Consider the following 17,677-nt stretch of genomic DNA (forward strand, 5'->3'; position numbering starts at 1 on the left):
TCCATGTTGGGGACCAAGGAAAGTTAATCATTTGTCCTCACTCCTCTTTACTCCCAGAGTTTGGGGGCTCAGACAAAATGAGATTAAGGCCCTAAGAACAATCTCATTTTGATTTTGTGAAACCCAGGCCACATGTGTTTTTGTCCACCGCTACTGACATCATAGACTTCAAAGGCCAGTAGTCTGACCTCCTGATATCACCGGCCACTTGACACCATCCAGCACCTGCATGCTAAACCCAGCAATCAAAATGAGACCAAAATATTACAGCCCAAAGAAAACTAGACTATTATATGACACAGGCAGAGAACGTGCATGACTGGCCACCATTCTGGATGCCTATGCCAGGCTCAGGGAGATGTTATCATTAGGGTCTTTAAGACCCACTTTAAAAATGTGAATTGCCACATTTGTAGTAATTATTACATTTGTTACATACCAGAGAGACAATTTGCCACATATAAACTAAGGCAACATCCCTATGGGTCAGAGTCCAATACCTTTACTCACCTTTAGTAGCACCTTACTTCAAGAGCTGTCTCATTGACTTCAAATGAGACAACTAGTGGAGTAAGGGACTATTCAACACGAGCAAGGGTGACACAATCTGACCCTTTGTGTTTTGTGCCATAATTCCACACTTTGCCCTGGTCTTGGTTTATAGCAGGTTGTATTTTTATATCAGGAGGCAGTGCATTAGATATGAAGATGTGTGCACAGCATGTCACAGTGCATTGTTAACATTAGTAGTTAAGCACATGCTGCATAAAATGCTTGATTGGCTGTTCTCAAATGCCTTTAAACTTTGGTATTTATATACCAAACTTCTTCACACATGTTAAGGTCACTAGACTTCATAAATCGGAATCAATTTAGGTCCTCCTGTCCCGAGTCTGTCAAAGGACATTGGCACTATCCCAGGATTTTAGAATTGCTCCAGGATTTTATCTCCTGAACAGCAGTGCTGATTGAAAGTTACCACAGTAAGTTTAAACAAAAAACATCTCATTGATCAGAAACATAGCAACTAAATGGGAAAGGTGCATTTATATGAGAGAATAAGAAAAACACTTATATCTTTCCCAGTCAATAAATGTTACATTTAAAAAAAAAAAAAGTTATTTTTACATCAAAACTGAAACACCACATTGAGCAGAAAATGAAATATAAAGTAATGAAGCTTGAAACTAACTCTTCAAGATAATTGAACCGTATAGGACAAAACCAGATTTTTTTATTTTATACACACACACACAAATTCAGATCTGTGAATGACAATGTATGATTTATGGACACTTTAAATATTTACCCTCTCTTTAAGCACTAAAATATCAGCTCATGAATTTCTAAGACTCTGTACATAACCTTGTTAGATAGGAAATTGCTTTTCTGGTTTCGACTACCACTACCCGAGGCAGATATTGCAACCACAATGTTTAGTCATTAGGTTCCCTGACTATGCAGATTGGGGATGATAAAAAACATGATACTTTAACCACGTTTTGTCAAGGACAAGCTGCACACATTATCTAACTAGACAGATAAATTGCAAGCAAAGACACTCCTGAAAGCAGCTCTGTCCCTGTGCATTTACACTGTATAAGGAATTGATTTAAGGTGATTCTTATAACAGTAGAGATGGAAGTACACAACATATCTAACATACCGTTAAAGCAAGCAATATGAAGCCCATGTCCAAAACCTAAGACATTTGTTTCTAATGCATGTAGAATCATGCTTATTTTCACTCTACACATAGTGTTACTGCCAGGTGAAAAGGAACCACACAAACAAATATCCGAGATATCTAATGGTTAGAGCACTAGCTTGGGACTCAGGAGATTAGGGTTCAGTTCCCTGCTCATCTACAGGTTTCTGGTGTGTCTTTGGGGAAATCAACTAGTCTCTCTGTGCCTCACTTCCCCGTCTGTAAAACGGGGATAATGACACTTCCCTACCTCACAGGAGTGTTGTGAGGATGAATACATTAAAGCTTGTGACTCACTCAGGTACTACGGTAATGGAAGCTATGTGAAGACCTTAGATAAATAGTTTCATAGAGCTTCAGGCCAGAAGAAATCATTAGATCATCTAGTCTGACCTCCTGTTGCCATTAAATTCCACATGCCATTAAATTCAACCTAAATTGAGCCTAATGACTGCAGTTAAACAAAAACATTTTACTCCTCAGGAGAGTATACAGATGTGTACCACAGACAGATAATAGGAAAGACTGAGGCACAACCAATGCCCGAAGCCCTATGATGGCAAAGAATTGAGTAGATGAAATATACCCAGATGATCCTAGCAGCAATTCACAACCCACATTGTAGAGGAAGATGAAACATAGCCAAGGTCCCTGACAATCTAACCTGGGAAAATTCCTTTCTGATCCCAAATCCGGCAGCCAGTTAGATCCTGAGCATGTGAGCAAGAGACACCAGCCAGCCATTTAAACCAGAGGATTTTCTGTACCGCCTTATATCACTGGCCTAGCCCACTCTCACTAGCCATGGCAGATCTCTGATGCTTCAGAGGAAGGAGGATAAAAAATCCCCAACAAAACTCAAAACCAGAGATTATAATTGTGCACTGGGGCAAAAAATTCCTTCCTAACCTCTGCTGGAAGCCCTGAAACAGGAGATTACATTATAACCATTATCATCATACAGAACTACAAGTGTTATGAGCATGTTGGATTTATCTTTAATAACTTTAAGACTGCTGGTTTGTGGATACCTTTCAGTATCAGCAGTATCATGCCAAGGGTTAAACAAAACCAGTATAAACATGAAAACACAAAAACAAAATAAAATGACCATCCTTATCTTTCAAAGAGTTCAAGTGATTAGAAACCTGCCATTAATGGCATTTGGGATAACCACAGGAGCAGTATACTGTGTGAACTGCTATTGAGAGAGGTGACTGACCTGCATTTAAATATAGGTCAAATAATTGGGGTTATGCTCTGCTCATACTAGAGTAACAGAGTACAAGAAATGGAACATTTAACATGGCCAAATGGAAATGTAATTAGAAATTAGCAAAAATATTTGAATAATTCCCCAATATTTGCCTTCTCTAATGTTAAACGTGAATCTACAAAGCAATAAACTCTAAAGAACTTGTTCTCTTCTTCAGGTGTAAATCTATAAAATACTGAGCATTGGAAACTGCCAAATTACAACTAAAACATCATACCATAATACACCTCTACCCCGATATAACGCGACTTGATATAACACGAATTTGGATATAACGCGGTAAAGCAGTGAGCGGGTGGGGGAGGCAGGGGGCTGCACACTCCGGTGGATCAAAGCATGTTCGATATAACGCAGTTTCACGTATAACACTGTCATAAACAGATGGTTAAGGGTTAACATCTCTCTTACCTGTAAAGGGTTAAGAAACTCAGTAAACCTGGCTGACACCTGACCAGAGGACCAATGGGGGGACAAGATACTTTCAAATCTTGGTGGAGGGAAGTCTTTGTTTGTGCTGTTTGTTTTGTTCGTTGTTCGCTCTTGGGTATAAGAGAGACCAGACGTGCACCCCAGGTTTCCCCAATCTTTCTGAAACAGTCTCTCATGTTCAAAAAAGTAAGTACTAGCTAGAAAAGGCGGATTAGTCTTATGTTTGTTTTCTTAACTTACAAATGTGTATTTTGCTGGAAGGAGTTTTACCTCTGTTTGCTGTAACTTGGAATATCAGGCTAGTGGGGAGGGAGTCCTTCTAGGCTATATAAATCTGACTACCTTGTAAACATTTTCCATCCTGATTTTACAGAGATAATTAAAGAAAGAAAAAAACATAAAAATTAAAAGCTTTCTTTTTTAAGGACCTGACTGATTTTTTCCCCTTGTTTAAGACCCAAGGGGATTGGGTCTGAACTCACCAGGAATTGATGGGAGGAAAGGGGGGGGTGGAGTTAATTCCTCTCTGTTTTAAGATCGATGGAGTTTGGATCAGTGGAGCCTCTCAGGGTAGCCCAGGGAGGGGGAAAGGAGGGGGGATGGTTTATATCTCCTGGTTTTAAGACCCAAGAGATTTGGGTCTTGGGGGAACAGAAAGTGTGCCAAACACTATATTTTGACTGGTGGCGGCGCTATCAGATCTAAGCTAGGAATTAAGCTTAGAAGTGTCCATGCAGGTCCCCTCTTTTGGACGCTAAAGTTCAAAGTGGGAAAAATACCTTGACAAACACGGTAAGATATTTTGGCTCCCGAGGACAGCGTTCTATTGAGGTAGAGGTGTATTAAAACACAAAGTCCTGACTGCATTGCCTAAGGACTGTCATTTTGTCTTCTGGATGCTATCTGGTGTATTATTGTCTGGTTAGTCAGAAACAGCAAGATCTTTGGGATAGGGACTATCTCTACCTCTCTGTTCTGTATAGCATCACGTACATTGATGGCACTCAAACAAATATATAATAAAGCTTATAACAATAATCATATTACAAGCAGGGCTACAGAATGCAAGCTTTTTGTTTCCTACAATTAACATGGGGACTGGGAATATGTCTACACTGCAATGAAAGCCCAGGAATAGACGAGACATACTTCCTGATACTGAGGGGAACAATCTAAAGGGGGAGGACATGTGATTGTCCCATGCATCTCCTCTGCCCAGTGACCTGCCCCGCCCCAGCCCTATGCCCAGCCAGGAGTCACCACGCTCTTCCTACTCCCCCCAGTTACCTGTGGGTGGAAGGGGCTCTGTCCTCCTCCTGCTGCACCTCCACCCCAGCACATTTGGCTGTTCACCCTGGCAGTCTGGCCCAGGCGGGGAATGGAACAGAGCCGCTTCTCAAGTGCTGAAGCTGGCTGCTCTGGGTCGCTGACTCTTTGCAGCTCAGTGGCTCCCTGGGAGAGAGCCTGGTTGGGGAGGTGGCAGCAGTGAGCCACCCTGCCTGCCCAGGCCTGGTTGCTGGGGACAAGGGCCAAGCAAGCCAGAGTCCCCACTCCCCGGGGCATGTTTCCAGCTCTCTCGGCCTCTGTCTCCGGCAGCCTAGCCTGGGCGGGCAGGGTGGCTCCTCTCCCTCCACCCCTCTGCCCTTCAGGCCAAGCAGAAATCGGGCGGGGGCACTTGACCCCGCATGCTCCCCCTACTCATCTCTATGAGCCCAGGATTAGTGGGACTTGAGTCAGCTGATCTGTATTAGGGAACTCTGTGCTTGAGCATCTACCTTGTATTTTAACCTTATGTTAAGACTTTTCTAACCTGTGCTACAACCTTGGGCTCTGACATCCACACGGCAGTGTACAGACCCAAGACAAAGTAATCACATCCCAGCATCCTCCCTTTCCCCCAAAAATGTGGTTACTCTAGCCCTAGGACTGCTGTGCACTGCGGAAAACCTTTATGGCCTGCCCTGCACATTACCAGCAAGCAGCATCCTTTGCAAAAGGCTTGATCGGTTCACTCTCCATTGCAAATCCAGGAGGCTTTCTGATAGTGTGCCTGCAGATCAGTGATCAGAGAAGAATGGGTTAATGCTGACCTGAGCTGCTGCCATTTGCAAAGGGCTTCCGTTTTCAGTAGAATGGATTGCAGATTGTTAGGACAGAGAGGACTAAGGAAGTTGTTCCACAGAACTCTGGGATACTTCTGGCTGACACTAGGGACCCGAATCAAGCGGGGCTGCATCTAAAATGCAGAGCAAAAGGGCTCAGACTCGGATCCCAGTTTAACTCAAGCTCGGGCCTTCCAGCCCTGCAGAGTCCTGGGATCCTGGGTCCAAGCCCTGGATTAGTGCAATTGCAGTGTTGACACATGGAGGGGTAGGCTTGAGCCCAGGCTCAAGCATGGACTTACGTTGCAGTGTAGACAAACCCCAAGAGTTTCCTCTCACCAGTTAAGATACCAGGGGATTGCCACAGACTTCAGTGGAGTAACACTGATTTACTCTGGCCTGAAAGGAAAATCAGCCCATTTTTTTTGTTAACTATTGTAGTGCTTTGCCATCCAGTGAAAATTGATGAAAACAATTACCAAGATGCCTTTTATCTTGACACTGTATTTTCACATAAGTATTCTTTTGGTAATTGTATTACTTTGTTTACCTAGGATCGGTGGATTACCTACAGTTTGAGACCACTGATTTACCTAGTTTAGTATTCGGCCTCAAGCAGTGGCCAATGGCTAAATGTTTCAAAGAAAAGTGAAAAACACATACAGTAAGAGAGCAATGCTGCAATGTTTCAGTTTGACATATAGAATATCACCTTTCAAATATTTCTCTTTAAACAAGTAACTTACAGGATCAGAAGGCCCACAGAAGTCTCTGAATACTTTTTGAGGATCAAGCTGCCTGATCTCTAGTGCTATACAAGGCCCTGAGCACAGTTCTGTAACCATCTCCTGGAAGAGGAAAAGATTAAAACAAATTTCAGTTTGTTAGTGTGTTATCGAGAGTTGTATTTCACATCAAAGTTGGATCCAAACACAAAGAAGAAATTAATTATTAGGAAATGTTGGGGGAAACAGCAAGAAGAAATGGCAGAGGGTATAACCAGCATCCTCAGTTGAGAGAATTTAGCCATATTTTGTTATTCAGGTTCACAACATGGAGGATAAGTTGGATCTCTAATTTCTTCAGGATGCCCAAGTACCAGCAGTTGCCAAAGTACGTTTATTTCTCTGCATTTAGCCTGAGGTTGCAACCTTTTCATTCCTCACATGGATCTTTCTACAGAGAGCCACAGTTTTGTCACCTTCAGGCTAAGTTACTGCAACTTGCTGTACTTGGGTTTAAACCTGAAGAACGTTTAGGCTATGTCTACAATGGCACTTCCGTTGCTAAAAAATTGTTGCTTAGGGGTGTGAAAAAAGAACATACTCCATACGACAAAAGTTTTAGTGATGAAAAGCGCTGGTGTGGACAGCGCTTCATCGGTGAAAGCCGTGCTCCCAGCGACGAAGCTACCACCCCTCATTGGAGGTGGTTTTATTTTGTAGCTGGAAGAGCGCTCTCCCGGTGATAAAGAGTGACCACACAGAGCACCTCACCATTGTAAGGTGCATAGTGTAGAAATAGCCTTAGAATCTTCAGCTGATTCAGAATGGAGCAACCTATTTACTTAGCAGCATTTCCCACAGGGGACACGTTAAACCTGACCTACGTAGTCTGTATAAACTAAGTTGTCAGTTTTAGCTGACAAAAGCTTACATCATGCTTTAGGTCCTACCTCCCTTAGACACTGCCTCTTTCTTTAAGGATAGTCTTAATTTGGGGAGGTGAGTTTTAACTATAGACACTGGTGCCAATTTCTAGTTTGCTAACAAGATAAATAGGGGTTCTTGTGATCATTTAGTCTGACCTCCCGCATAACACAGACCATAGATTGTGTGTGCACCTAGAGCTCTGGGCAGCCACTTTTTAAACAAATCAAATGAAAGGAATTGAAACTGATGGGGAAAAGGGAAGATAGGAATAGGAAATGGGTGAAGATGGTGAGAACAGGCTAAGATGTCACCATTCTGGCACTCAGCAATGAGCTGCTCATAGGTCAACCCAGAGACAAGCAGAGAACAAGAAAGAAAAGAGTAACAAGGAGATGAGGCAGGTGGCAGAAAAACCTGGATTATGCCTATCCCAGCATGTAAGAATTAAGATTAAATGCGAAGAGAATTAAATTCAAATGCTATGTTTCCGGAATGAGAGCAACTTCCCAATGAGATCCCTTTTGAGATCACTGATGAAATCCTGCCCCACTGAAGTCAATAGCAGGCTCCCTTTGACATTAATGGGGCCAGGATTTCACCCCAGAACTTTTATTATAGGGTGTTCACAGGAAGACAAGCACTCAACAAGGGGTGAGATTATTCCAAATTCCTAGGTTGCGTTATGAGGTACAAGGTTGAAGACCAGATGCCTTCAGCTATAGTGCAATGCTAGATGTTATTACTACTATGAAACAAGCTCTAGTGCAGCTGCTTCCAAAGTTCATTGGTTCACATACCACTTTCTTAAACAATGGCTGTGAAGTGAATGGATGGAACATCAAGCTCGCCTATCACCATTTGGGAATCCCTGCTCTAGCAGTACACAGCATAATGGCACATCCCAAACAGTGTAACTGTGTTTACAAAGTGATCATTTGTGGTTTGTTTTTTTTCTAACAGTTATCTAAGGACTCCTGCCCTAGGCAGTTAGAGGAAACACCAGCAAAGCTGGAATCTTTGGCAACTATTTCAATTTCTCCTTTCATGAAGGACCATTTTATAGTTGTATGCCAAGCTCACTTCTGAATGACTGATGATGATTTCTAGGAAATGAGGACAAGACCTTTGAAAAGGAAACTGGGATTTGCATATGAAACAACTTCTGCCCTGATATTTCACCAGTCATGATGATTATTTTCAAGTCATTACAAAAATAAAATTAAAAAAACCCCAAACACCACAACAGGATGGAAAGCCCTAGAGACTGGAGTCACATATATGGAGATCATATCCTGACTTAGGTCCTCCTCCTTCTTCCCTCCTTGCTCCTTTCAGTTTCCTAGCACTGGCACTACCTCACTACTCTTGGTGGAAGTGTCTTCTCTTACCATCTGGACTAGAGTTCCTGTATCTCTCTACCTCACAGAAGACCAGACCTCCACCTGGGGAAATCCCGTTTCCTTCACTTGAGTGCTCCAGGCACAGAGGGCTTGCAGGAGGTCTTAACTCAAAATTTTAGCTTCAAATCAGGGTGGATTAAAAAAAAATAAAAAATCGGATTTTTTTTTAAATTTAAGTTGGATTTTTTTGATAAAATGCTTTTTTTGATGGAAAAATCTATCTAAAGATATAGAAGGGTCTGGTGGCACCTTTAAGACTAACAGATTTATTTGGGCATAAGCCTTCGTGAGTAAAAATAAAAAACCCACTTCTTCAGATGCACGGAGTGAAAATTACAGATACAGGCATAAATATACTGGCACATGATCCACTCCCAATAAGTGATGAGGAGGTGTCAATACCCAGAGAGGGAAAACTGCTTTTGTAGTGAGCCAGTCACATAAACACCATCTTATACTGGAAACCTACTGACCACTACACTTACCTACATGCCTCCAGCTTCCATCCAGGACACATCACACAATCCATTGTCTACAGCCAAGCCCTAAGATACAACCGCATTTGCTCCAATCCCTCAGACAAACACCTACGAGATTTTTATCAAGCATTCTTAAAACTACAATACCCACCTGGGGAAGTGAGGAAACAGATTGATGATCTCTCACTCTCACAGACCTTGGAAGGCAGGCCAGTCCCCACTTACAGACAGAGCCCCAACCTGAAGCAACTACTCACCAGCAACTACACACCACACCACAGAAACATTAACACAGGAACTAATCCCTGTAACAAACCCTCTTGCCTTCTCTGTCTGCATATCTACTCTAGCAACACCATCAGAGGACCCAACCAGATCAGCCACATCATCAGGGGCTCATTCATCTGCACATCTACTACTGTGATATATGCCAACATGTGCCAGCAATGCCTCTCTGCCATGTACATTGGCCAAACCGGACATCTTCTACATAAAAGAATAAATGGACACAAATCAGACATTAGAATGGCAACATACAGAAGCCAGTAGGAGAACACTTCAACAACAGATTTAAACGTAGCCATCCTTCAACAAAAAAACTTCAAAAACAGACTTCAAAGAGAAACTGCAGAGCTACAATTCATTTGCAAACTTAACATCATCGTTTTGGGCTTGAATAGGGACTGGGAGTGGTTGGCTCACTACAAAAGCAATTTTCCCTCTCTGGGTACTGACCCTTCCTCATCAATTATTGGGAGTGGACCTGTCAACACTGGTTCTCCACTTGTAAGCTAACTCCCTTCTCTTCATGTGCCAGTATATTTATGCCTGTATCTGTAATTTTCACTCCATGCATCTGAAGTGGGGTTTCTTACCCACAAAAGCTTATGCCCAGATAAATCTGTTAGTCTTTAAGGTGCCACCAGACTCCTCATTGTTTTTGTGGATACAGACTAAGACGGCTACCCCTCTGACATCTAAAGACAGTTTTAATTAAGATACATTACAGCTCAAAGATATCTCATTATGGAATAGAGATTATAAATTCTAATTCTAGAGTATGAGACAATATATTTATATAATTGTTAAGAAAAGTTTTGTCAATGAGTTCCAATAGTTCATGAATTAGGGACCCAATCTTATTGGGTTCCAGGGGCTTCTGTATAGATTATTTAGGTTAATCTTTTTATCTACCCAATGGGTCTCAGTGCTCAGTCTAGAAGATACCATCAGAGATGCTTAGTTTTGCAGTTCTCAAACTGTGGATGTGTGTCTCCAGAGATAACATGCTTGTTAACAGCAAAAACATTTTAAAATAAAATAAATAAAGAAATAAATAAATAATATCCAGCGTTGAGAAATAACAGACCTCAGCCCTATTGTCCCTCTACAAATGTGTACACAGAGTCTATTTCTTTCCTTCTCTAAAAGTGCAAAGTTTCAAAAAGTTCAATGAATAGAATTTTGGGGGCAGAATAGATCTGGACAAGGAGAAGTCTGGAGATAAATGTGAGAAGTGAGGGACAGACAATAGAAACCAAAGTGAAACTGTTTGAGCAGCATATTCCAGAAGTCTTGAGGTCTTTCTGAGTGTAGCCTTCATTGATTTGATATCTACCACATCATTCTCTCACTGGAAAGGAATACCTATAATGTCAGCAGGCCATAAGAGACACCCATTTTGGGAATGTTTTAATGAAGTTCCTCTATCTGTGTGTAAGATAGGCATGTGTACAAAATGCAAACAGTGCAACAAAGAAATGCAAGGCCTGATTGCCCGAATGAAACAATATCATGAGAAGTGTTCCTTCTCAGGAGGAAGCTGCATTGAAGATGATGAAAGGAACATGTCTGAATATGCAGGATCTTCAGGTTGGTAAACTTTTTTATGTCATATTTCTTTCTTAAGGACTGCCTGTCTTCCTTCTAGACCATTCTTGAATTCTCCTGCTTGATCAAAAAATATAGTTGTTACTCTATGGTACTATCATTTTAGATGCAGTTGTGATAAAAGATAAATAGCTGAAATAGGCAGATCTTCCTTTTACAATTTCACCTTTAAAGTAGTACTGAGTGTCAGTGAATGCAATGAGTAATACTAAATGAGCAGTATGGTAATAATAATTAAACAACTGCACTGACTTATTTTGTTTAGGAGAATCCATCCTCAACATACAGGATGGTGCACTTTCAAGATCACCATCATTTTATATAGTTTAAGAGTTATCTGCCAAAGAGAGTGTTTCAGTTACATCATGTATGTCACAGTCACAGCATATCACCTGCAGCAAAAAAAAAAAAAAAAAAATTTCCACCATCCAAAACCAACCATAGATAAGTTTGTGATAAGAACCAGGATATTACAAAAAGAGGTAACTGATGAAAAAAATTCCTGGTTTGTTTATGCAACAAACTCTCCTTTCCGTATGATTGAGAACTCACACTTCATTAACATGGTTCAGTCATTAAGACCAGGGTACAGTCCACCCAACAGAGCAGATGTCACAGGCAAACAGCTGGATAAAGTATATGAAAGAGAAATTGAGCAGTGTGCAAAAGGTCTAGAGGATAAAATTGTTAACCTGAGTCTTGATGGGTGGAGCAATGTCCACAATGATCCTGTCGTATGTGCTGGTATGACAACAGAAAAAGGGAATGTCTTTCTTACAGAAACAATTGATACATCAGGAAATGCACACACAGCAGAATACTTACAAGAAGTAGCTGTAAAAGCTATAACAAACTGTGAAAAAAAATTCAAATGTCTAGTATGCAGCTTGGTCACAGACAATTCTGCAAATGTATCTAAGATGAGAAGAAATTATTTAGAAGAGAGTCCCAAGCTAACAACATACAGTTGCACTGGTCATTTGATGCACCTCCTAGCCAAAGATTTCAGTGTTCCAGAAATAAAGGTTAATATTGTTGAAATTGCAAAATACTTCCGTAACAACCACTTTGCAGCAGCTGCTCTGAAAAAAGTGGGAGGAACCAAGCTAACTCTCCCACAAGACGTGCGATGGAAAGCAGTAGTGGACTGTTTTGAGCACTAGATCAAGAATTGACCTAATCTGATGACATTTTGTGAACAAAATCATGAAAAAATAGATAGCACTATCACAGCCAAAGTTCTCAACATTGGGCTTAAGAGAAATGTTGAACACATGCTGAGTACCCTGAAGCCCATATCTGCAGCCTTGAACAAAATGCGGGGAAATTGCTGTTTTATTGCTGACTCTGTTGAAATTTGGAAGGAACTGAGTGAGATCTTAAAAATAGAAATATGCAAGGACAGTGTTAAATTACAAGCATTAAAAAAAACGAATTGCACAAGCACTATCGCCAGCTCATTTTCTTGCAAATATTCTCAATACTCGGTACCAGAGTCAAACATTAACTGCAGAAGAAAGAGTTGGCAATGACATGGACATCCAGCAACCATCCCTCCATAATGCCAGCTATAATGAACTTCAGAGCTAAGGGTGAACCATTCAAGAAATATGTTTGCTGATGATGATTTAAAGAGAGTCTCACCAGTGAACTGGTGAAAGTCACTGAAGCACTTGGATTCAGAGACAGAAGTGATAATCTCACTTTTAACAGCAGTAGCACTCCCTGAAGCATAAAAGTCAAATGGCCAGACCTCTTTGGAGTACTGGTACCTTAATCTATATAATTTACATACTTCACAGGGACATTGTAAGTCTCTTTTCATTACTGTTTGCACAGTGCACTGAAATCCTCAAAGGGAGGGTGTTGCAGAAATACAAAGTCACGTTATTATATTCCCATTGGTCCACAAGCACCCAGGAAGCCTTCAGTGCCAGTGCTCAAAGGCACTACAATGTACACAGACATCAGACCCCACTGAGGTTACAATATGCCTATCGGACCACACCAATTTCACAGAGATTCAAAAGACAGATCAACTTACATATGACATTAACCACCCAATCATAAAAATACTCAAACACCCCAGGACCCACTGAGGAGAAAGGAATAAATACATGCAGAGTTTCTAGGCCAAACCACTTTTGAAATAGGCCATTCAACAATACAAAACTAGCCATTACACCAGCTCTACTAAAGTGAAATAGCTCAGTTCTGTTTTTCCAATCTGTTCTATTTCATAAATATCTTGGCTCAATGGTCCTCCACTTTTCCCACAAAAAGTTATCCTGTTTCAGAGTATACATGAGGTATTTCAGATGGATTGTTTCATTCTGGACCAACTCAGAGAGTGTTCAAAATCAGACTCCTGATAGAACTCTAGTCACAATCCTAAGTACAGAGAGAGATGACCACCTCTCCTTAATTGCTATCTTATTTTTGAATAGATTCTTTTCTAGTTGATACTTACAGTGTATTCAGCAACAACACCTTTGTAAATCTCATAGAATTCTTCCACATTCGCACGTTCCATGTTGAACTATGAAAAGGAAAAGGGTGAAAATGTTAGCCGAACTGTCTCAGGAGAAAAATCAAGCAAGCATTTAGCGTACTCTTTATTTACCCCATAAAGTATTTGGATGGGTTCCCCTGTGATAGGAAGGAAGGCTTTGAAGGATTCTTTTGCTGATGATGCACGAGGCAGATACGTTCCAGATAATTCTTCAATAGCCCAGCAAGCCCATACAGCTAAGCAGTAAATATTGTATTTTCTCCATGAAGTTGGCAGATGCCACTTAAAGATAAATCAGGAGCAGGATGGATTCAATAAAACCATTTTTACACAGTTCCTTTTCTGACCATAACTGTACTCTAAATTCCAAATTCGATTAGAAAGCCCAGAACGTCAGCTTGCACTAATTGATTCCATTAATAGAGTCTCAATGAGCAAGCAAATAGGCCAAGGAGGCTGAACTACCTTCTGAATTCTATCGTCTGTCCTTCTAGGTCAGAATTGAGGCATATTAGCAGGGGTTATGTGGAGGAAATGTTTGCTTTGCTTTTTCCCATGTTGAAACTGCTTTGTGGCCAAATAGATGATTTCAGTCTCAAAGGCTTTCACAGATATTAAGAGTGAGATTTTCAAAATCCCTTAGGTAACTTTGAAAATCCTATCTTAAATTCACACTAAATGTTATATTAAAAAAACTTCTAAGCAGAGTATTATTAATACCTAGCACTTTTCATGAGTAGATCTCAAAGTGCTTTATAAAAGACGTCAGTATTATTACTGCCATTTTACAGATGAAGAAATTGAGGCAGAGAGAGGCAAAGTGACTTGGACTTGTCCAAGATCCCCAATCAGCAACACACCAACCATAAATTTAAAAGAAAAAAATCCCAATGTTGACAACCTTGACACCACATCTACAAAAATAACTGTCTCCTCAAAAAAATGAAAACACAAAATGAAAACAATTCTCCCCCCAAATCCTTTAACAACCATATCACCGAATCAAACAAAGAAACAAAAACATAGCCCCAAACAGTTCTGATCCTAAAAAAGGGAGAGGCACCAGAGACTCCATGATGTCCACTAGGGACTCTGTTATTGCTGTTGATTTTATGTGGAGGGCACTCACATACTACGATGAGAGGTAGCAGTATAAAATCTTAAGACAGAGACTCATTCTGGATCACAGATGTACATAGAAGTGCCAGGCTTCAAACATTCTTCCCAATACATCTTTCATTTGACAGTCCACGTTCCTATGCTGAGATTTTTTTTTAATTAAAAGAAAGTGGCAATCATGCAACTTTGCTCCAGATCCAGTTAAAATGGGAAATGGAAACATATGAAATGCAAGAAGATACTTACCAACTGCAAAGCCGAGATTTCAAAACCCCCATCGAGGACGGCTTTTATGATCTTTCCAGTTAGCCCTTTGGAGATACAAACACACATTCACAAATGAATTAACGAAATTTACAGTATATAGGTATAGCAGGTACTTCATATACTACCTGTTTTCTTGTCAAAACACAGCATTTATGTTATCTCTATAAAGCTGAAATATGCAGCAGAGCAGAATTCAGATATCCTAACCTTTCTGAAATCCTTTGGAAGTGATTCTCCAAGTGAGTTTTCATTCAGTTGTCGAAATAACATTTGCACCAACGTATGAATAATGTGATTGGTGAAATCCTGGCCATATTGAAGTCAATGTCAAAACTCTCATTGACTTCATCCTATATTTGCACCCAAAACTCCATTTATATAAACATCCATTTAAAATATTTAGATTGCAAGTGCCTCAGGATAGGGACTGTCTACTACTCTGTGTGAATACAGCACAATGGGGCCCTACTCTTGGTTAGTCCCTAGGCACAACTGTAACAAACATGATTAATTGTGTACAAAAGCTCATCTCTGATGTAACTCCATGGATGTCCATGAAGGTACAACAGAGAAAAATATGGTCCCATACCTTTTTGGAGTTCATTCTTGAAAACATTTACTATTCAGTATACCTACCCATCAACAAACCCACTGAAGTGGGGTGGGATGGGACTTGTGTTCATAGGATCAGGCTCTTTGAGAAACTGTGTCAGTCTAGCATACAATGCAACAGTAGTCAGAACTTAGTAGAAACACTGTATCCATAGGATAACCCAGCCTGTGCTCCAGAACTTCCTGCAACTCTCAGGAGCACTTCATATAGTTCTAGGGGTTTCCAGACATTTGTTCAAGAGCAAGCAGAGATGATCATAGAGATGTCCCCATACTGAAGACCAAATCATGTACTGGGAACTTGAAGTAAATGAACTGGTGCTCCCAGGATTTCTTCTTGTTGTTCCAAGAAGGCATAGGGAATGGGAAAGAAGAGAGAGGGGAGAATGCCTCCCATTTTCTTCTAGTAGCCTTCTTAGGGGCAGGGGAGGGAGAGGACAAGGTGTGTAGCCACAGAATAACCATACGGAGACATCCTGCCATTGTGTGTGATGTTTGGATTGAGGTATTGTTATTTCTTTAGATTAGTATACTGTAGCACACTATGGTGATGGATACAATATAAACACCTAGACAGCCTATATGACAAAGAGATGGGGCTTACACTTTGTCATTCAAAGTCCAAGAAAGATATTTGGTAAAAAGCAGAAAGCGCATGGATGAGAGTTACTGAGGGTACATCTACACTACGGGATTATTCTGATTTTAAATAAACCGGTTTTGTAAAACAGATTGTATAAAGTCGAGTGCACGCGGTCACACTAAGCACATTATTTCGGCGGTGTGCGTCCATGGTCCGAGGCTAGCGTTGATTTCTGGAGCATTGCACTGTGGGTAGCTATCCCGTAGCTATCCCATAGCTCCCGCAGTCTCCCCCCGCCCCTTGGAATTCTGGGTTGAGACCCCAGTGCCTGATGGGGCAAAAATCATTGTCGCGGGTGGTTCTGGGTACAGCCTCAACCCTCCCTTCGTGAAAGCAGCAGACAACCATTTCACGCCTTTTTTCCTGGGTGAACTGTGCAAACGCCATAGCACAGCAAGCATGGACCCTGCTCAGATCAATACCGCAATCGTGGACATTGTAAACACCTCGCGCATTCTCGTGCACTGTATGCTGAACCAGGACCTGCAAAGCCAGGCGAGGAGGAGGTGGCGGCTACGGCAGCGCGGCGACGAGAGTGATGAGGACATGGACACAGAATTCTCTCAAACCGCGGGCCCCTGCGCTTTGGAGATCCTGCTGGTAATGGGGCAGGTTCTAGCCACTGAACGCCGATTTTGGGCCTGGGAAACAAGCACAGACTGGTGGGACCGCATAGTTTTGCGGGTGTGGGACGATTCCCAGTGGCTGCGAAACTTTCGCATGCGTAAGGGCACGTCATGGAACATCGTGACTTGCTTTCCCCTGCCCTGAAACGCCATAATACCAAGATGAGAGCAGCCCTCACAGTTGAGGAGCGAGTGGTGATAGACCTGTGGAAGCTTGCAACGCCAGACAGCTACCGGTCAGTCGGGAATCAATTTGGAGTGGGAAAATCTACTGTGGGGGCTGCTATGATGCAAGTAGCCAAAGCAATCATTAAGCTGCTGCTACGAAAGGTTGTGACTCTGGGAAACGTGCAGGTCATAGTGGATGGCTTTGCTGCAATGGGATTCCCTAACTGTAGGGGGGCGATAGATGGAATCCATATACCTATCTTGGCACCGGAGCACCAGGGCACCCAGCACGTAAACCACAAGGGGTACTTTTCAATGGTGCTGCAAGCACTGGTGGATCACATGGGATGTTTCACCAGCATCCACGTGGGATGGCCAGGAAGGGTTCATGATGCTCGTGTCTTCAGGAACACTACTCTGTTTAAACGGCTGCAGCAAGGGAATTACTCCCCAGACCAGAAAACAACAGTTGGGGATGTTCAAATGCCTATACTTATCCTGGGGGACCCAGCCTACCCCTTGATGCCATGGCTCCTGAAGCCATACACAGGCAGCCTGGACAGTAGTCAGGAGCTGTTCAGCTACAGGCTGAGCAAGTGCAGAATGGTGGTAGAATGTGCATTTGGCCATTTAAAGGCGCGCTGGCGCACATTACTGACTCGCTCAGACCTCAGCCAAACCAATGTTCCCATTGTTATTGTGGAGCACACAGCAAGCAGCAATCTCTGAGTAAGGGGGAGACCTTTCTGGCGGGGTGGGAGGCTGAGGCAAATCACCTGGCCGCTGATTACGCA

At 41.8% G+C, this 17,677-nt stretch overlaps 1 protein-coding gene across 4 annotated transcripts in view; it reads right to left on the bottom strand.

Annotated features, from left to right (window-relative positions):
- NME7 (NME/NM23 family member 7) overlaps window positions 1-17,677 on the bottom strand; it is a 185,182-nt gene that overhangs the window by 62,238 nt on the left and 105,267 nt on the right. For 3 of the 4 annotated variants that reach the window (XM_030583535.1, XM_030583544.1, XM_030583516.1), the window contains 3 exons: window positions 14,814-14,878; window positions 13,407-13,475; window positions 6,262-6,363 (listed from right to left, as the gene is read on the bottom strand). In XM_030583535.1, the coding sequence (XP_030439395.1) occupies window positions 6,262-6,363; window positions 13,407-13,475; window positions 14,814-14,878 (236 nt within the window). The remainder of the gene's footprint in view (window positions 1-6,261; window positions 6,364-13,406; window positions 13,476-14,813; window positions 14,879-17,677) is intronic. The other variant, XM_030583525.1, reaches the window with a different exon arrangement.

This window comes from Gopherus evgoodei, chromosome 1 (genome assembly GCF_007399415.2).
Source record: "Gopherus evgoodei ecotype Sinaloan lineage chromosome 1, rGopEvg1_v1.p, whole genome shotgun sequence".
Lineage (NCBI taxonomy): Eukaryota > Metazoa > Chordata > Testudines > Testudinidae > Gopherus > Gopherus evgoodei.